This window comes from Pan troglodytes, chromosome 6 (genome assembly GCF_028858775.2).
Source record: "Pan troglodytes isolate AG18354 chromosome 6, NHGRI_mPanTro3-v2.0_pri, whole genome shotgun sequence".
Taxonomy (NCBI): domain Eukaryota; kingdom Metazoa; phylum Chordata; class Mammalia; order Primates; family Hominidae; genus Pan; species Pan troglodytes.
In genome coordinates this window covers 30,963,096-30,984,985 of record NC_072404.2, presented here as the reverse complement: position 1 = coordinate 30,984,985, position 21,890 = coordinate 30,963,096, and the positions used below count along the sequence as shown (strand labels likewise).

Sequence of the window (21,890 nt, the reverse complement as noted above, 5' to 3'; positions counted from 1 at the left end):
CACAAGGTCAGGAGTTCAAGACCAGCCTGGCCAACATGGTGAAACCCCATCTCTACTAAAGATACAAAAAATTAGTTGGGTGTGGTGGCGAGCACCTGTAATCCCAGCTACTTGGGAGGCTGAGGCAGGAGAATCGCTTGAACCTGGGAGGTGGAGGTTGCAGTGAGCTGAGATCCTGCCATTGCACTCCAGCCTGGGTGACAGAACAAGACTCTGTCTCAAAAATAATAATGATAGTAATAATAACTCCCAGAAACCCTGACTCCTTTGACTGGGGACAGGTGTTAGAAGCCGAGATCTGAGCACCCAGTATCCTCCGTGCCACAGGAGTCCTCTATCAAGCTTAACAGAAATTATTAAGCTGCCATTTAAAAAATTGTGTTTCAGCTAAAGACCTATTCAAAAGGCTATTAAAATTAACTTCTAGGTTTTTTTGGTCTTTCTATTTTTTAAAAAACGACAAAGTGAAGAACCCTTGTCTTGAGCTTTTCAAATTCTCTTCATAAACAGTTTGAAAAGTAAAGTCCTTTTTGTTAGGTCATATTTCTTGGATTCACCTTTCTGCTTGTAGCCTGGCAAGTTCCAAGGTGGGAGGCCGGAAGTCTGAGATGAAGACCTCAGCAGGGTTGGTTCCTTCTGAGGACTGTGATAGAGACTCTGTCCCATGCCTCTCCTCTGGCTTCTGGGCTTTGCTGGTGATCTTTGGCACTCCTTGGCTTGTAGATGCATCATCCCGATCTCTGCCTTATCTTCACATGGCATTCTCCTCAGGTGTTTGTCTGTGTCCAACTTTCCCTTTCCTAAAGGGATACCAGGCATCTTGGGTTGGGGGCCCACCCTGCTCCAGTATGGAATAACGCGGTCTTAACTAAGTATATCTGTAATGACCCTATTTCCATACAAGGTTACAATATGTGGCCCTGGAGACTAGGATTTCAATATATGGATGGGGGCGGAGGGGAGGAATTCAACACATAAACACTTGGTCTTGCTTTTTTCTGCTTAATTTTCTTGTTATGAATAACATTTCTCTATCCCATGGACTTCCTAATTTTGCTTTTCTTCTAGTTTAGACAGCTCCCACATGGTTTTTTTTTAACCTCTGCCAGTTCTCCAAATGATAGGAAAATTATATCCCTATGGTCTCTTTAACATGTTTATTTTTTCCTTCAGTGTGCTAGCTGTTTTTGGCTTTTTGATTTTGAAGCAGTACTGTGTATATAAACAGGGGTTATATTTTGTTGATTGTTGATTGTTGATTGATTGCTTAAAGAAACAGATGGCCTGGGTTCAAAGTTCATTCAAAGATGGTTAGAGATCACTTTGCTGAAGCAGAATGCCCAAAACAATTCCTGGGAGCCTCTTAAAATAAGACACAGTAATTAAAAGCAACTATACCATTCTACAAACACAAAACTCATTTATTTTTTGCTTTATATTTTTTATACCAGTTATGAAACTTACTCACTGATAAAGAATTGGGCATGATTTATTTTAAAATTAAATTTAGTTTTGTCTAGCAAAATTAAGAAAATGTCCTGTTTCGTGGTGTACATTCCAAGAGAATGCTAATTCCATGAGCACAGGGACATTGACTCACTGTCCTATCCCCCAGCATTAGAACAGTTTCTGCCATTAAAAAAAGGGTCCCAATAAATTTTTGATGATTAATTTTTTCAACCATACTTCTTTCTGTTCTTTTCATTTTGTTTTGTTTCCTCAATAAATCTTAGAGAGATCTGCTTGCCATATCCAATTGAACACCCCTACCACACACACATCTGTCGCGGCGCCATGTTCCCCACCTTCACGTCACCTGAGGACCTCTACACGGGCATTAAAGCCCGCACCCAGCAGCCCTTTCCTCCCACAGTGCCAACCAAGGCTTATGATTCAACAGTTTTGAAGACAAGAGGTAAAATGTGATCTGGAATCAGAACTGTATTAATTCTTATTATTGGGATTTCTTCAATAATAAAATTAAAGCAAGGAGCACAAAGGACTCAAGTCACAAATGTGTGACTCAATAGATCAGGAAACTTGTTCACAGCTGCGACTTTACAAATCAGCTGGCGTGCCACCATGGACCCATCAAATCAGACTCTCTGCAGGTGCTCCCAAACTTTCCCCTCGACACAGCCTCTCATGTTACAATCAGAAACCAAAACGTTGTAGAATTGGTGGTTTTTATTCCACTTCTATTTTCTATTTTTATTTCTTTCCTGCTCTCACGGTTTAGCTTTTAAAAATTTCATCCTAGCCCAGGTGATCAGCACAAGGGACAGTGTTTGCATCAATCACAGAGTCTGGACGTGGATGCAGCAGCAGTGATAGAATTGAAAGATCCCCATTGAAATAAGATGCAGAAAGCAATGGGAGTAGTTTGTTCAGTCCTTCTTAACACCCTGGAGCAGGTTCTCCCAGCTGCAAACCTTGGAGTCTTTGTGAATGTGTTTTATCAGGAATCCCGTACACTAGTCATCGAATCTCTCCCACACTAGACACCTCGGTCTTTGCTGAGGAGTCCTACACATGTGCGTAAACAGAGAGGCCACCTCTGGAGAAAGAGTGAAAACACTTGAGAGAGGGACGGAAATGATACATGGTAGGCAAAGACAAATATTTGTTGAGTGCATTTAGGTGAGGTAGAAAAGACTCAAGAATTGTCCTATCCTGCAGTTCCTCTATACATGAATATTTGGACCAAAATGCAAGGACAGAATATTGCCATCATCAGCCTCAACCTCAGTGTCTTATTAGCAGACAGTAACGTTTTGAAAGCTAGCATAGTGGAATATGTAAGAGCATGGATTCTAGAGTCAGACTGCATGAGTAGAATTCTGGATCTGCCACTTACCTGCGGTCCATGGGAGAGTTTCTGAACTCCTCTGTTCTGCTTCCCAGTCTGCAAAATGGGAATATTATTAATAGAACCTACTTATCAAATAACAGAGATAAATGTTAGCAGTTATTCTCTTACCCTGCTAGCGTATAATGACTGCAGTATGTGTGTACCATGCTGAACTTTCCCATTGCCTCTCAGACCAGGCAGCATTGGAAAAAGGCAGTGAAAGCTATATCAAGTATACTGGCTGTTAGTATCGAGCACCATGCTTAGCTCTATAGCAGAAGTGGGGAGAGATGGTGCCATGCAAAAGAACTATAAATGTTCTAAAGGAAATGATAAGTATGATACCTAAACAAGTAAAATTTTTATGACTTTGTTACATAAATTGTCAAAGTAGATTTCTTTTTCTCAATCCTGAATTCAGTAATTTCTGAAATTATCTGAAGTACACATAGTTAGCAAGAAATCACAGAAATATGTGTTGAATTCATAACAACACTTTTTTTTTTTTTGAGATGGAGTCTTGCTCTGTTGCCCAGGCCTAGAGTGCAGTGGCACTTTCTGGAACCTCTGCTTCCCGGGTCCAAGTGATTCTCCTGCCTCAGCCTCCCAAGTAACAGGGACTATAGGCACGTGCCACCACACCCACCCACCCACCTAGTTTTTGTATTTTTAGTAGAGACAGGGTTTCACCATGTTGGCCAGGCTGGTCTCGAACTCCTGACGTCAAGTGATCTGCCCGCCTCAGCCTCACAAAGTGCTGGGATTACAGGCATGAGTGACCATGGCCAGCCCGTAAAAACACTTTTCAATGCAGTAACATAAGGGACTGAAAAAACAAGTTGTCCTCTTAATTTCCTGCTCTTCCAAGCCTCTACCTCTCTCCAACCATTCAGTCACTATTAGGGAATTTTTAAAAGATGAGCATACTCTAACAACCCTTATAAAAAAATCTTTCCAGGAACTAGTACAGCATTAGGTTTCTACTCTTCCACTTATTTTAATTCTTCTTTATTAGAACTAAGAAGCATGGGCCAGGTGTGGTGGCTCATGCCTGTAATCCTAGCACTTTGGGAGGCCAAAGTGGGCAGATACTTGAGGCCAGGAGTTCGAGACCAGCCTGGGCAATATGGCAAAACTCTGTCTCTAGTAAAACTACAAAAAGTAGCCAGGCCTGGTGGTGCATGCCTGTAGTCCCGGCTAATTGGGAGGCTGAGGCGTGAGAATCTCTTGAACCCAGGAGGTAGAGGTTACAGTGAGCTGAGATCATGCCACTTGCACTCCAGCCTGGGTGACAGAGAGACTCTGTCTCAAAAAAAAAAAGAGAGAGAGAGAGAAAACGAAGGGAGGGAGGGAGAGAGGAAAGAAGGGAGGGAGGAAAAGGAAGAGAGAGAGAAAGAGGAAGGGAGGAAGGAAAGAAGGAAGGAAGGAAGGAAAGAAGTTAGGAAGTTAAGAGTGCAGACTCTAGAATCAGATTGCCTGAGTTTGAATTCTACCTTTGAGATGTGGACAAATCACTTATTCTCTCTCTGCTTCAATTTCCTTATTCACTAAAGTTGGAATAACAGTACCTTTCTTATAGTAATGTTAAAAATTGCATGTGGTGATGTATATAAAACAGTACAGTGACTGGCACATGGTAAGTGTTCAATAAACACCAGCCCTTGTTCCTATTACATATGAAGATGGGTATTCAGAACATTCTTTAACTTGAAACTTATCACGAGAGCAAAGCAAGCCATGCTGTTTGGTAAAGCTTATCAGATATAAAACAAAATCTAAAAAGCTGTATTGTTTAAGATGTTCCCTTTCAGTACCTTTTTGGTAAGCAAGTACTAACTCAGTTTCAGAAAACTTGATATTTAGGCAGAGAAAAGCCAAAACAGATAATATAGAAATGTATATGTTGAGCCCCCAGAGGCCAGAAAAAAAGATCAGAAAGAGGATCCAGGAACACTTATTATTTACCTAAGATCTCTCTCATTAAGAAGAAAGGTGAAGTACTAGTGACTCCTATTACTACTGAGAGCACTAGGGTTAAAGACTCATTCGCACTCTGTGTGGCCCACATGCTGCTCCTGCACATGCTCAAGAATTCAAGAGCAACAAGCCAAGTGTGGTGGCCTGCCCTGCCCTGTAGTCCCAGCTACTCAGGAGGCTGACGTGGAAAGATCATTTGAGCCCAAGGGTTCAAGTCCAGCTTGGGAAACATAGCAAGACGCTATCTTAAAAAAAATAAATAAAAAGAATTCAAGAGCAAGCTGAATCTCTCTAAAGCTGTAACTACATAGGTAAAATGTACACCAACATCCATCTCTACCTTGTATTATCTCATTTCTATTTATTGTACCTATTAATCCCTTAAAAGACTGTTCTTATTTATTGCTTTTCCTGAAATTTTCAGGTAATCCTTATAGATATGAACTGATTGATGTTCCCATGGATTCAAAGAAGAAAGCACTGACTTGGCCAGGTCAAGGTGTATATTATGATGTAAGTATCTTTTTAAATGTGTGTTTAAAGGAAAGTAACAAATATTTTTAGTCAATACATTTATAAAAATCTAGGCTTGACATGGTGGCACATGCCCGTAATCCCAGCACTTAGGGAAGCCAAGGTGGGCAGATTGCTTGAGGTCAGGAGTTTGAGACCAGCCTGACCAACATGGTGAAACCCTGTCTCTACTAGAAAATACAGAAATTAGCCGGGTGTGGTGGTGCATGCCTGTAGTCCTAGCTACTCGGGAGGCTGAGACACGAGAATCGCTTGAACCTGGGAGGTGAAGTTTGCAGTGAGCCAAGATCATGCCACTGCACTCCAGCCTGAGCAACAGAGTGAACTCTGTTTCAAAAAAAAAAAAAAAAAATCTAAAAGTTTATTTTCATTTTCTATCTGAATGTAAAATTTGAGATTTTGACTATGATTTACATTTTTCAGTTTTCTTAGCTGATTTCATGTACTGTTGGTAGTTATGGAACATTCCACAGTTACCAAAAAAAAAGATTGCCCCCAGGAAGATGGTGGAGGAGGGCTGCATTTCTCACACTGTGTTCCTCCAACCCTATTCTTACAACTTATAATACCTCCAGTCACTCCAAATATGCAGAGAGTAAGTGGGAGATTCCAGAAAGATTTGCAAGCTATTATTGTTCCAGCCATTATTATCATATTGGTGTCAAGTTTAAAATGAAATAAAGCAATAGCCACCATTTATTGAGAAATTGCTACACACCTAACCACTCTAAATACATCATTTAACCCTTTCAATAACCCCCTAAGGTTAGCATCATCATTTCCATTTTATAGATAAGGAAACTGTGACTCAGAATTTGTGACTATGTCATGATCACAGAAATCTGGTTTGTGAAATTCTAGTCTCTGACCTTAACCTCTGTCCCATAACTCCACATGGATAAAAAGAGAAAATTATAAATCAAGAGGGAAAATATCTAGACGTTTGAAAATAATAATAGCTAACATGGTTGGTGAGAAGCAGTGCCAAGTGTTCTCCATATATTATCTCTTGGCATCCAGCAATCCATGAGATAGGCAAGTGATAATTTTGGGAGGTTGAAAACATTTGAATTTTACCTGGCAAACCATTATGACAGGCCCAGCATGTGGTCACCGCCATGTCACAGAGTCATCTATAAAGTAAGTCATTTCCCGTTTGTTTTTTTAAAGTTAAATGTCAAAAAGAAGTCCTAACGAAGCGTCTGTTTTACTGGATCTCTTTCAGTTTTTAAGCAAAATCTATATCTAAACAACCCAGAAATATGAGAGTTATTCTAGAACCCATCCTATCATTACATGTTCTTATAGCCAAAGGCTCCAGATCTGTAGCTAAGTTTCTTCCTAGTCATTAAAATCCTGTTTTCCTCATGTCACATTCCTTGGCAGCCATCCTGAATAGCTCCCCTCTGCCTGAGCGTAAATGCCGATGCTTTAACTGAGGTGCAGAGACCCCTCAGGATCTGCCCTTACCTCCAGCCTGCAGCCTGGCCCCACCCACTGGTTCCCAAACAGGTTCATGCCATTTCCCTTCCTGGAATGCCCTCCTCCCAAGTCCTCTCTGCCCAACACTTGCTAATTCAAGGCTCAGCTCAACCCTCTTTGTTTCTGTTATGTAGCAAAGAGAACCAGGTCAGGAGGCCTGTGTGCTTGCTGGTCACTCCTCTGTTGCCATTTACTGTGTAAGTGATACTAGGCAGATTATTTCCCTTTTCTGAGCTTCAATTCATAAAACGTATCTGGGTAATTTCACTAAAATCTGTCCTGTAAATTTCACAAGATATGAGGATCATATGAAAGATTCAAAACTAGAAAATACTATAATTTATAAGGCATTATTATTACTCCAGCAGAAATGATATCTCCCTCATCTGACTTCTGCCACACATACTATAACCAGTAACTTTTCACGTATTTCATATTTCATCAATTAAATTATGAGTTATTTGAGAACAGAATATGTTATGTATATATCCCCACAGTGCATTGTACATAAATATTTTTGGCTGATTTATTTATGTATTTCTTATTTCTGATGATTAATCCCACTTTCTTAATCTTTATTAACTGCTCTTAATTTTCAACCTTTCACATTTTCTTCTGGCTCATCCCTAACTCTAATCAAGTTTTGCATTTCCCTGGACAAAGAAGTAAAAATAAAATAGATGCTGAGCTTCGTGGGAGTAACTCATGACTCACCTTTTTTTTTTCTCTAATCTCTAGGATAATACCCTATACTTGTCCTTCCTATTTTTCCTGCCTTTTGTCATTTAATTGGGGGAGGTAATCTACAATGTTCTTTATCTACAATGTTCTCTTCCTATTAAAGGATTTTTTTTTAAGAGGTGAGGTCTCTATGTTGCCCACTAACCAGAAAGGGGGAATTGTTAAATATAGCCTACAGCTACCTCCTCATGTCTTTTAAGTTTGGCCTAAAGATTTCTCCATACAGAATGAACTGCAGCCTAACTGGATGCATAAACAGACTGTAACCTACTCTTGTGCTAATCACCTAGTTTTGGCCAATCAAAGGCAGCCAACTGTTCAAACCGTGTTCAAATAAGACAAACATTAAGCTGTAACCAATCTGGCTGTTTCTGTGTCTCACTTCTGTTTTCTATAGGTCACTTTCCTTTTTCTGTCCATAAACCTTCTTCCACCACCTGGCGGCAGCAGAGTCTCTGAATCTATTTTGGTTTGGCGACTGCCCAATTTATGAGTTGGTTTTTGTTTAATTAAATGCTTTAAATTCTAAAATATTAAATAAAAATGAGAAACAACAGAAAAAGAGATGGCCAGATGCAGTGGCTCACACCTGTAATCCCTTTGGGAGACACTTTGGGAGGCCAAGGCAGGTGGATCAGTTGAGGTCAGGAGCTTGAGACCAGCCTGACCAACATGGCGGAACACTGACTCTACTAAAAATACAAAAATTAGTTGGGCATGGTGGGGCATGCCTGTAACCTCAGCTACTCAGGAGGCCGAGGCAGGAGAATCGCATGAACTCGGGAGGCAGAGGCTGCAGTGACCCGAGGTGGCACCACTGCACTCCAGCCTGGGTGAGAGTGAGACTCTGTCTCAAAAAAAACCAAAAAGAGACAGATTCTGTCTCATGCTGCCTTTCTCAGATCTATTAATTATTTAACACCAGGCTGGAGTGCAGTGGCTGTTCACAGGTGCAATCATGGCACACCATATCCTCAAACTTCTGGCCTTCTGCATCCTCCTGCTTCAGCCTCCTAAGTATCTGGGACTACAGCTGTGCACCACCACACCAGGCTCAGGAGGATTTTTTTTATAGTATTTACCTTTCCTATTGCCAGAGCAGTGGTCCTCAACCTTGGCTGCACATTAGAATCACCAGGGGTGCAGGCTGCACCCCACACCAATTACATCATTCTCTGAGAATGGAACTCATAACAAGAATGCCTTGTTTCTCAAGGACTTGTAACTTGCATTTCTGGGATAATAGTCTTCTCCCTCCTTCTGCTCTACCCAGGGAAGGAGAAGGGACACTACTAACCTGATAAGCAGGTCCAAAAATGTGTCACTTAGCTGCAAAACAGAAAACTCCGGGAACCATATGTTAGTACTTTCCATCCAAGCCAATAAGAAAATATGTATAACATACTGCTCTAAAACTTATCAGTTCTGTGACCTGGGTAACATACTTAATCCTTCAATACCCAGTTTCCTCATAGATAAAGCAGGAATAATAATAAAATCTACCTGATAGTGCTGTCCTGAGAATGAAATACACAGAAAAGCACCCAGCACAATATTGGTACATCGTAAGTTCATAATAAATATTAGCTGCTATCAGTATTATTATTCCAATGGTTATAATACTTTGTTGACCTAGCAACATAAAGAAATGGGTAACCTTGGAAAGGAGAATATTCCACATAAGAACGTTAACCTTTTAAAAATTAAGTCCCGGGGCTTCATGTTAACAGTGTGTTAAATGTCGTTTTTCCCTCCTCCTTTCACGTTGCATGTGGATGCAGCAGCTGTGCCTTGAGCAGCTACTGAGATCAGACGCCCCTTTCCCACCCAGACCCCAGAGCTGCCCTAGCTTTGCCTCTTTGGACTGGCCCAGTTTTCCCCATCAGAGTCATTAGTGATCATTGTACTTATCACTCTATTCGGGGCCTCTCCTGCTACCCTTCTCTTCCCGCTGAGATCTCTTCTCACTGATCGTTTCCATCTGTTACCAAACCAATCAACATTCCTTTTCCTTTTCCAATTGGCAAACATAAATAGGTTTTATTTTTATTTTGAAATGGAGTCTTGTTCTGTCACCCAGGCTGAAGTGCAGTGGCACAATCTCGGCTCACTGCAGCCTCCGCCTTCCAGGTTCAAGCAGTTCTCCTGCCTCAGTCTCCAGAGTACCTAAGCCCACAGATGTGCGCCACTATGCCCAGCTAATTTTTGTATTTTTAGTACAGATGGGTTCACCCTGTTGTCCAGGCTGGCCTCAAACTCCTGGCCTCAAGTGATCCTCCCTCCTCGGCCTCCCAAAGTGCTGGGATTACAGGTGTGAGCCACTGTGTGTGGCCCGTACATAGGTTTTAATACTTGACTCTTCTGGGCTGTTTGTTTCATTGCTTACTCAAGTGAAGACTTTTGTCCTATTTCTCAAGAACTTGAATGTCTAGCCTTAGCTTTTAGGATATGAGAATAGTCTCTAGGATGAAATCTACCTTGTAATCATTTGCTGATAAGATGAGATATAATCACAAAGGTCAAGTGCCATAAACCTCCTTACTTTGGACTTTTTGAAATGTTTTTAACAAAACCATTTTCAAAGCCTCACTGAGAATAACACAGTGTTCATTACAACCCAGCTTTCTGCAAACCTAAATATTTGGACAGACCCTTGGCTTCCCTTTGAAAGAGAGCTCACTGATATCACCCCTTCAAAGGGGAGCAGTTTTTCTTCTTGATCCACCTGCCATCTTTCCAATCTAAAATGCCCATTCCCATCCTAGAGATACTTTCCTCATTCCAGGGACAATTCTCTCTCCAACATACCACCCATACTCCACACTCATCCTTAAGTGGCCATAATGAATTTGGTGATCATGCAGGGACCTCCTTTAGAAAGGAGTCATCTTACCAAATAACTGGACGCCCACAGTGCACCTCTCCATGACTGCCAGCACCCTGTGCCCCCTCCCACCTGCTCAGGCCCATTGACAGACAAGGTGCCCAGAATGGGAAACAAACTGTCTGTCTCTCTCCTCATCTTCTGTCTCACACCCGCAGTGTTCCCACCATTCCATCTCAGGCAGCGCTGTTATCCAACCAGGCGTCCTCTTCTCCCTTCAGCCATCTCTCTTTCCTAAGCCCTGACTAGAGGCCAAAAATAATTCTCTCTGCCAGTCTCTCATTTGCTCCCTCTCTCCGTCTCTCTCTCTCTCTCTCTCTCTCTCTGTCTTCATTCCAGATGTAAATGAACGAAGTGCCTTATCATAACCTGTTAGTGTAAAAATGGTGCTAATAGAATTAATTAAAATATCTAATAAAGAACCAGTATTCCCAAATGCTAAAGCCTCTGCAAATGGCAATGTGGTCTCCACAGTAAACCTTTTAACCTCCCCTATTTAACCTGGTTAAGCCCCATCATTCAAGACTAAAATAAAACAAAAAAAAAACTATATTTGCTTTTTTTGTTTCATTTAATATATTACAACCATGTTATTTTAGTGACAATTTATGGAGTTTTGGTGCCTAGCACAGAACTCTCAGAACCTTGTACATGGTTTTGCATGCAATAGGTATTCAGTAAATGTTTATTAAATAGGTTATGAGTTACATATATTATATGAGCTATGCTGGGAATGTAACCACCATTTATATAGTACTATTCCTCTGAGAATATATTCCAAATTCAAAACAACTAATGTCACTTCTTTGTAGACTGGAGTGTCTGTCTAGAAACTAACATCTCAGGAACTGGAATTCCTTTCTGCCGTAGGCTTATCTTCCATATCAGATACAAACTGTACCCTGAGTTTAGTGTATCGAGCCAATGAATACCTTTGGAGTGAATGACTTCCACCACCCCTCTCTCAGTATCCTCTCAGAGTAACATCCCCTTAACGTACTGAAAATTGGCCGGTTCCCCTCTCAAATGTTTCCTGCCTCTTTAGCCCCTTCTCAAGACATCACACGCTACAGTAAAATTTCACATTGCTTATTTCCTTTCCCGTGCCCTTGAATGTGTTTCAGTAGATCTCTGTTGTTAGTTCAACCAGTGTAAGATACAAGATTAATCCAGCCCCGTAGAACAATATTTTTTTAAAAGTCCTTCTTGGCCGGGCATGGTGACTCATGCCTGTAATCCCAGCATTTTGGGAGGCCGAGGCAGGCAAATCACCTGAGGTCAGGAGTTGGAGACCAGCCTGGCCAACCATGGTGAAACCCAGACTCTACTAAAAGTACAAAAATTAGCCGGGCGTGGTGGCGCACATCTGTAGTCCCAGCTACTTGGGAGGCTGAGGCAGGAGAATCACTTGAACCCGGGAGGCAGAGGTTGTAGTGAGCCAAGATCGCACCACTGCACTCCAGTCTGGGGGACAAGAGCAAGAGCAAGACTCCATCTCAAAAAAAAAAAAAAAAACAGTCCTTCCTATTTCCAAGTAAACTGGCTCTGCAAATAATGAAAAAGATAAGGAGATCAAAAGGGGCTTTCTTTATCCCTGAATAAGTAAGCCACATATTTGTTAAAGGTTTATAGGGGTAGCAGTGCCTTTTACCATGATTACTGTATATGTAAAATGGAATCACTCTAATCTCACAGGGTTGCTATGAACAGCATAACCCTTAGGCCCAGGAACTTTAGAAGGCCCCACACTTTAGAGGGCCAGTTCTGGCCTTCCTCTGGCTGTGGCCCTTTCTGTGGAGCAAGAGGATATGTTCGTCTGGAGCCCATGCTCCTCTGTCTCCCTCCCCTGACCATGATCTTGAACCACAGAATTCCCTGACCAAATGGCTTTAAACCCAATCCTAGGCCCTTCTTAGGGTCTCTTCCTTAAGTCCATCTTCCCAAGGGTTGGCAGTGCTGCCAAGCTGATATATACCTCATGGCCAAAGGAGTGACCAAAACATGACTGCATGCCTGTTTGCTAGAAGTGAGGTGGTGGGTAAATGGGGTGGGTAAAGAAGAAAGCAGTCAGGGTGCTGAGGCCAGGGGCCAGCGGCTGGCTCTCCCTGAACCACCCTGTCCCAGTGCAGAACTCGAAGTAGTCCAAGAAGTCCAAATTTAAACCTGGTCTTCCAGGTTGTTCCGGAGATATTTTGTCAAAGCAGGTGAAAGGAACATATTTTATTTAACGTTTATTTACTTGATTTATAAATTTATTTAGTGAAATGGAATACAGACTTCCATTTGTACTTTCATCCCAGGCCCTCAAGTGTTAAGGGTGGGCCTGGCTGTGAGGGCACCCAGCAGCCTAATGTTGAAGAAATGCTAGTTCCACACTTGCCACCACTATCCATACCTCTGCTCCTGCTGTTCCTTTGGCCTCCACATCTCTGCACATCATTCAAGGCCCAGTTTCTGCATATAACATGACATGGCCTCTTGTCTTCACCCTCCCTCCCTGTTTCCCAGCTCCACTTCCCCATTCAGGTGAATTCAATCTCTCCCTTCTTTGAACTTTCAAATAATTGTGTCTCATGGTCGAGCATGGTAGCTCATGTCTATAATCCTAATGCTTGATAGGCTGAAGTAGGAGGATCTCTTGAGGTCAGGAGTTTGAGACCAGCCTGGGCAACATGATGAGACCCTGTCTCTACAAAAAGTATTTTTTAAAGAAAAAGCCAGGAGTGGTGGTACAGGCCTGTAGTCCAGGCTGTTCAGGAGGCTGAGGCCAGCGGATCACTTGAGCCCAAGGGTTGGAGGTTTCAGTGAGCTATGATTGTACCACTGCACTCCAGCCTGGGTGGCAGGGTGAGACCCTGTCTCTGGGAAAAAAAAAAAAAAAAAAAAAAAAGTGTCTTTACTTCTTTTATGACAAAGAATTACTTGTTAAAATCTTTTTGTCATTTGTGTTTCATGCTTTATCTCCCCTACTAGCCAATATGTTCCTGGATGGCAAGATTTGTTTTGGATCCATGCTTGTTTGCAGCCACTACTGTGCACATATAGGTGCTTAGTAAATATTAAGTATCATAAGAGAGATACTGAGAAAAGGTGAATTTCTAAGTAATCAAAAAGACTGCAGTGAAACTCACTTATTCACTCATGTTTACATGCATAGCTCTTTTGAAAATATAAAATAAAACTCTCTAGTTACGTCTGAAGAATGAAAATTTTATTTGAATTTGAGTGATTTAAACTTCATTGGAAATTCATAAAAGACATCAAATGGTTTCATTTCAGGCATGGAAGGAAAAGTAGAAGGCACACAATTTTAGCTAAACTTAGCCCAAAGACCACCTTAGAGCCCTTTGTATTGCTAATAAAATTTCACTGGAGGTAGAATATTCAGGGACATTTCTCCAATACACATTATCAAAGTCCCAGCTAAGGCAAAAGACTTTTAGAAAAGACCTTACCATTTATTTGATAGAATATTGTGTTTAACTCTATATATGGTTCCAATTATAGCAATTAGTAATTAACTAGTAATTAATGACCAAAAAAAAAAACAACATTCTGACGTCAGCCTGGAATTTCCTTTGCCTCTTTCCTGCTGAGATCATGAATCAGCTCTTATTCTACTAGATGACATTAACAGCAGTAATCTTTATGTTCATATTTTAGTTTCCCAGAGGTGTTGAGAAAAATAAGCCAGTATTCTACCCAAAACCTCCTAAAACCTTCGCTCCTAACACTTCTTTAAATTCATGGGACCCTATTTGCTCTGCCAAAGAAGCCAACATACAAAGAAATCTTGAGAGGTCCCACTGGCTCACTTCGTACACTCATGATTTTACAGGTATGAGTTCACTTTCATACAAGTAAAAATTAGAACAAAATTGGAATATTTAACAAATGCTATGACAAGCTTTCAACTTCTCATGTTTTTGCCTTTTTCTCGAAGTATTTAAATCCTAAGTAATAAGAATTAAGGTGGGTGGTAAATTTCTCTTCATAGGTAGCTGGGAGGTAGGGTTGGTTTTCATTTTATTGGTTCTAATTATATTACAAAAGGAATGGGTAAGTTTTCCTATAAAGGGTAATATAACTGTCGTTCTTCGTTTACCCTAACAAAATAATAAGATGATGTTTCCATTAAGGTCTGGGGCCCATGGACCCCCTTGAACTGGATGATTACCATGAAAAGACGGTAGCAGAGTTAACAGGAAAGATAGGATTTGACCCAGAGCCTGTAAGTAATTGCAGTCAACTCTCAGTTGTTTGGGGGGAGAGTGCTGGGCTCCTTCTTGCTTTGCCACTTTTTGTGTCTTGGGTTTTAGCAACCAAGTTAGCAAATGGAAATTTTTACTCATTTTAGAAGTGAATTCTGAGCTGATTTGAACTGGTTTGAATACTTTGTCTGCTGTTTGGGAAAACAAGCAAGATTTCTTTTCTTGGGCCAGGCACAGTGCCTCACACCTGTAATCCCAGCACTCTGGGAGGCCGAGGCGGACAGATCACGAGGTCAGGAGTTCGAGACCAGCCTGGCCAATATGGTGAAACTCTGTCTCTACTAAAAATACAAAAATTAGCCAGGCGTGGTGGCACTCGCCTCTACTCCCAGCTACTCAGGAGGCTGAGGCAGAAGAATCGCTTGAACCCAGGAGGCAGAGGTTGCAATGAGCTGAGATCGTGCCACTGCGCTCCAGCCTAGACGACAGAGCGAGACTACGTCTCAAAAAAATAAAAAGAGATTTCTTTTCTTCTTCAGAGTGGTTTTTTTTTAAGAGATTTTCTACTATGCTACTGTTGCTGAAATAACTTACAAAAGAAGCAGTTTACAAAAGAATTTAACTAGTGATTTAATGAGATTCCTAGTAAATTCCATAGATCTTTGCTTTTTTTTTTTTCTTGAGACAGAGTCTCACTCTGTTGCCAGGCTGGAGTACAGTGGCACAATCTCAGCTCACTGCAACCTCCGCCTCCTGGGTTCAGGCGATTCTCGTGCCTCAGCCTCCAGAATAGCTGGGATTACAGGCACGCACCACCACACCCAGCTAATTTTTGTATTTGTAGTAGAGACGGGGTTTCACCATGTTGACCAGGATGGTCTCGATCTCCTGACCTCGTGATTCGCCCGCCTTGGCCTCCCAAAGTGCTGGGATTACAGGCGTGAGCTACTGCGCCTGGCCCTTTGCATATTTATATATCTTGTACATTACCATTGCTTTTGAAGAAATAAAGGCTTCCTCCTGATATTCATAATAATTGAGAGCTGGCTGAATTACAATGAAAAGCCAATACATTCTCTGCAGATATCAATAGAGACTTTTAAATTGATTATGCGAAATGGCCTGGAAGAAATAATCGAGCCCTTTAATAAGCAAAAGTATAATCTGTTGGTTTAATTATGTAAATGAGATGAAATGACCTAATAGTTTGCATATGTGTTGTTTTATTTGAGGCCTAAATTTTATTCTCGACAACTACAAATTTTGAAAACAAAATTAACATTTTGAAGATATATAAATTGTGAAAAACACATGGAAAAGCATCTGTAAGATTATTTCAGTGTGAACACTTTAAAAACTGAGCTGGGTCAGGCTCGGTGGCTCATGCCTGTAATCCTAACACTTTGGGAGGCTGAGGCGGGTGGATTGCCTGAGGTCAGGAGTTTGAGACCAGCCTGGCCAACATGGTGAGACCCACCTCTACTAAAAATACAAAAATTAGCCGGGCGTGGTGGTGGGCGCTTGTAATCCCAGCTACTCTGGAGGCTGAGGCAGGAGAATCGCTTGAACCGGGGGGATGGGGCAGAGGTTGCAGTGAGCCAAGATCATGCTGGGTGGGGGGAAAAAAGAAAACAAAAGAACTGAGCTGAGGGCCAGGCGCGGTGGCTCACGCCTATAATCCCAGCACTTTGGGAGACTGAGGCGGGTGGACCACCTGAGGTCAGGAGTTGGAGACCAGCCTGGCCAACATGGTGAAACCCTGTCTCTACTAAAAATACAAAAATTAGCCGGGCATGGTGGCACATGTCTGTAGTCCTAGCTACTCAGGAGGCTAAGGTGGGAGAATCGCTTGAATCTGGGAAGCAGAGGTTGCTGTGAGCAAAGGTTGTGCCACTGCACTCCAGCCTGGGCAACAGAGTGAGACTCCATCTCAAAATAAATTAATAAATAAAATAAAAACTGAGCTGAACATACTGATTTTACATTTGCTTCAGCATTTCCTAAGGTGATATAAAATCATAACACCAGGAGCAGGTTTATAGACTGTGTTTTATCATTCACTGAAGGGTTTTTAATAATTTTTATGTTGAATTTGCAATGAGCATTCTCTAAGTATAGAAAATATTATATGAACACATGTTGTCAGGTGTGTTCAACAACTGTCCAGATTTCCAGAGATTCGACCCTGTATGGTATGTACAAAATACATATTCCATTATATACAGGATGTTTGCCAAATATGTTATATACAAAATCATTGTGCAAGCAAATCAACTCTTAAATATTTATGAATAACGAGATAAAATATACCTAAGATAATTGGAAGTTTAAAAGAAAGTTTTAGTGACTCTTGCTGGTTTCTGATTAAACCATAAAGAACAGACTGGGAAAACATGTTTTAATGGTAATAAAAATGTGTATGAAATATTTTATTGTAGTAGTGTAAAATAAAAGCACTAAAAACTGCTTCTTGCATACAGAAATATATATGGTCAAAGTACAATATGATAAGTCCTGTCCTTTTTTATGACAAATTTAACAAAGCACGTCAAAGAGCTGAAGTTTTTTCATCACAGTATTTACTCAAACTTGATTAGCTAAAGGCTGTAACAAATTTGTTACCTCAATATGGAAATTTCTCTGACTATAAGCAGATTAGCTTTCAAAAGGATGTTCCTAAGTCCATTTTTTTAAGTCCAAGCTACAGTGATTATTTTCTCACTACTCTCATTTGTATTATCTCTGCTGTCAATTCCATCATCATTATACATACATTCTTTGGTAGTTTTTTTACTTTAACATATTATTATAAAATGTTTGAAACATACAGAAAAGTAAAAAAAAAAAAAGTATAATTAACACCCATATACTCACCACCTAGATTCTACCACTAACATTTTGCTATGCTTGTTTTATCACATAATCTATCCATCTTTCCATCCCTCTAACCATCCATCATCCAGAAATAATAAAAATATATTATTTGTATGCATTTTAGAGTAAATTGCAGACATTAGTATACTTCACTCCTAAACATTCAGCATGTATATTATCAACCAGAGTTCAATATTTGTTTGCGGTTTTTTTTTCTTTTAAGGTGAAATAAAGTTCAATGCAATTGCACAAATCTTAAGTGTACATTCATCGAGTTTTAACAAACACACCTTTGTAACCCAAACCCCTATCAAGATACAGAATACTATCATTCCAGAAAGTTTCCTCCTCATACCCCCTCCCAGTCAGCTGCGTCCTCTTCCCACCACCCAGCGTGTATCTATTAATAGCACTTTAAATACACTCACTACTTTCGCAGTTACCAGACATAATTGAGTTCATAATATTTATAAAACAACTTAAAAAGAAGCACAGACATGACACCTCAGACCAGTGTTTCTCAAAGCATAGCAAATCTCCAGCCTCACCATCACCTGAAATGCTCATTGAAAATTCAGCTTCCATATATTTACATGCAAATCTGTGTATGGACATATGTTTTTGTTTTGGGAGAGTAGTTATATGATTTTAGGAAACTTCAAAACCATTTTTCAAAGTGGCTGTAACTCTTTACATTCCAACCAGAAATGTATGAGGGTTTTTATTACTCAACATAAATGCCAACAGTTATTTATTTCTCTCTTTTTGATTATACGGTGACTGTGGAGTATTAACTCATTGTGGTTATTTTTGGTTTTGTAAATAAATTTTATTAGAACATGGCAACAGTTGCTGGGCACAGTGGCTCAGGCCTGTAATCCTATCATTTTTGGGAGGCAAAGGCAGGAGGATTGCTTGAGCCTAGTAGTTAGAGACCAGCCTGGGCAACATAACAAGACTCTATCTTCACAAAAAGAAAATAAAAGAACTCAGCAATATTCATTTGTTTATGGATTGTTTATGGTTGATTTTATTCAACAATGGCAGAGTTGCATTGTTACAATGATGATCATATGGTCCACAATGCTTACACTAAATTATGAGCTTATTACTACTTGGCCTTTCACAGAAAAAAGTTTTCTGATCCCTGGAATAGATCAACAAAATTGACAAACTTCTAGTTAGATTGATTAAGAACAAAAGAATACACACATAAATCACAGTTATAATGAATTTTTTTAAAAGATTATCATTACATATTCTCCAGGCATTAAAAGGATCATAACTTAAAATTGACAAGTGTCCTTAAAAAGTGGTCCTCCCAAAATTGGCATGAGAAGATAAAGAAAATCTGAATAGTCCTATACATAATAATAAATTGAATTTATCAAAAACCCTCCTAAAATGGAAAGTCTAGACCCAAGTGGTTTTACTGGTAAATCTTTTCTAATCTTCAAGGAGAAATAACACCAATCTTACACAAGATTTTTAGAATGTAAGGAAGGTTAAATTACCCCATATTATGGGTAATCTCTTTTGTTGAAGTTGTAGCATAATCCCAAGTACCTTAGAATGTGACCTTATTTGGAAATAGGGTCATTTCCAAGGTAATCAAGTTAAAATGAGGTCATGAGGGTGAATTTAATCCAATCTAACTGGTGTTCTTATAAAAAGAAAATTTAGAGGTAGACATGCTGCAGAGAGAATGTCTTGTGAACATGAAAGCAGACAGTGGGGTCATGCCTCTACAAGCCAAGGGACACTAAAGATTTCCATTAAACCACCCAGAATCTTGGGAAGAGGCAGGAATCAGATTTTTCTTCACAACCCTCAGAAGAAACCAACCCTGCCAATACACTGAGGCTGAACTTCCAGAACTATGAGACAATAAATTTCTATTGTTTAAGCCACCCAGTTTGTGGTACTTCATTATGGCAGCGCTAGCAAATTAATACACTCCGCAACTTGTTTTATGAGGTTCGCATTACTCTAATACTGTCAAAACCTGCCAAAACCATAAGAGAATGAAAACCAAAGAGAAAGGAAAGAAAAAATAAAAAAATAAAATAAAATTCAGCTTCCTGGGGCCCACTACAGACCTTCTGACCCACAGTCTTGGAGGGTCTTAGGAGCTTAGGAATTTCATGCCAGCTCTGCAGATGATTCTGATTCAGCCAAGGTTTAAGGGCACTTGCTAAGGCCTAATAAAGGAGACTTTGGCTGAGATTAAATAACTGCACACACTGCTAATGCCATCTGTTAGTGATGGACAGAAGTTTTATTCCAGTGATTGCTTTATATCTTTGAAGTTTAAAAGCAGAGTTCCCACACAGAAAGAGTTCTGTATAGCCAAATAAAAAACATGCCCCTTTCATACTCTCTAAAACCAGTAAAGGAGGAAAATGTATTTGGACCCAAATTTCAATGTCTTTAAATTAGTATCAAAGAGCATTGCAATGTACACTCCTACGCCCATCTCGTGTACTCAGACAATGAAAATGGGTATGACTTTTGACCTACCATTTGTGGCAATATCCCTGATCAATTTTTTTCTCCTTTTTATCCCACAACTACAGCAAGAAAAATTCCATCCTGTCTTCAAACCTCCCAGACCGTTGGAAGGACGAATTGCCCGATTAATTCAGAACCGACGTTCTCTGGAGGCTATAGTCCAGCAAAGACCACGTTCCTGTCCAGATTGTACTCCTAGAGTTTTGTGTAATTTTCATACCTTTGTACCCAGTTCTAAAGAAATGATGGCACTTAGTGATAACATACCAGCCGGTGTGACCCATAAAAACCAGGATATTGAAGAGAAGATCATAGAAGAACAGAGCTTGCTGTCTACCTATGAACTCCCATCTTGTTACCCAACAAAAGACCTGACTAGCATTTATGACATAAAGCCATTTCCAAAAATCACAGATACTAAAAAGACAGAAGATTTATACTGGAGACAGCAGTCACTAAAAACCCAACCCACACCTTACTGTAAACCAGACCACTGGATTCACTATGAAAATCTTAAATCTCCCCTACGTGATCAGTATAATATATGTCCAAACCCTGTTAGCCTTAGTAAACCTAGTGTTTTACAAAATAAACAAGACACGGAAGCTTTCACTTTAGAACATTTTTTAAGTAAGCCAGAAGAAGAGTTGTTCTTGAATATGGAAAACAATGAAGAAACAAGACCTGTTCTTGGTTGGATTCCTAGAGCTAGAGTGACCAAACCTCAGACCAACCTGCTGGAGCTTAAGAACTCTTTTTCAAAAACTGGTGCACAAAAGCGTTTCCATAAATCAATTCTAGAAGACCATAAAGACCTCAGGGATAATGAGCATTCGGGGATGAAGCACCAATTCTATGGCCATAATTCCTATTATTTCTATAATTGAGATACTCATTCTTCCCTTCAAAACCCAGCCTCTTGCAAGAAGCTAAAAAATATAACAGAATTTCCTTCGTATTGCTGGATTCTGTTTTCTAGATTAAACCACAAGGACCTTGTTAGTGAGGTTTACATTTTCAGGAATTTAAGTTAGTATCTGGTTGGAGGAACCCAGAAAAGGTGATGTTATGACTTCTTGAAAAGTTTAACAATTTGGCAATAAAATATTAGAACTAGAAAAATTTATAGTCTTTAATCTCTCATCTTCAGATTATACAAGGAAATTTTCTAAAATCACAAAAAGCAATGTGTACAACAAAGTTTACATCATTGTTTCACCAAAAAAAATTGAAAAGCTGGAAAGAACTCAAATGATCAATAATTAATGAATGACTATACAAATTATAGTATCTTAATAAAAATGAGAACACTGTCCCTTTATGTAAATTTTTGTACATAGTAGCATTAGGTAGAAAAGACAAAACCCAGACACCTAGTTAATTGAGGGATGGACACCTCTAAAAACTATATTGTCTTAAAAGTATGTGGACTCTGTTCCTTTATGTAAACATGTAAAGAAAATAAGTCAGCAAAAAAAATGAAACCCAAAACTCTCTGCATGTACACATTACAAATTGAATTGTTTGCTTACCCTTAACCTTCTGATTGAGAAACATAACTGTTTCTTTTATGCAGATAAAATTATTTTACTGAAGATCTAGCAATGGCCTTAATTAGCAACTGGTGAGTTCTAATTATAGCAAGAAAGGATGGCTTGGTATCAGTTATTACAGAGCCCCAAATCTTCATTTCTGGAGTGTGTTCTCTAAGAGTTTGGCTAACTCCCATATGCAAGTCAATTCATTTAATGTGCCAAGAGGTAGATTTTAAACATAGTCTATCGTGGAAGTTCAAGAGGAATTTCTTTAAGTATTTTGTGAATAT

At 39.9% G+C, this 21,890-nt stretch overlaps 1 protein-coding gene across 2 annotated transcripts in view; it reads left to right on the top strand.

Moving 5' to 3' along the window:
- SPMIP4 (sperm microtubule inner protein 4) overlaps window positions 1–21,187 on the top strand; it is a 44,758-nt gene extending 23,571 nt beyond the window's left edge. For both annotated transcript variants that reach the window (XM_009452791.5, XM_009452790.5), the window contains 5 exons: window positions 1,734–1,915; window positions 5,253–5,341; window positions 14,133–14,307; window positions 14,609–14,700; window positions 20,131–21,187. In XM_009452791.5, coding sequence (XP_009451066.1) covers window positions 1,734–1,915; window positions 5,253–5,341; window positions 14,133–14,307; window positions 14,609–14,700; window positions 20,131–20,952 — 1,360 coding nt within the window. In that variant the 3' untranslated portion in view covers window positions 20,953–21,187. The remainder of the gene's footprint in view (window positions 1–1,733; window positions 1,916–5,252; window positions 5,342–14,132; window positions 14,308–14,608; window positions 14,701–20,130) is intronic.
- Window positions 21,188–21,890: the final 703 nt, after the last annotated feature.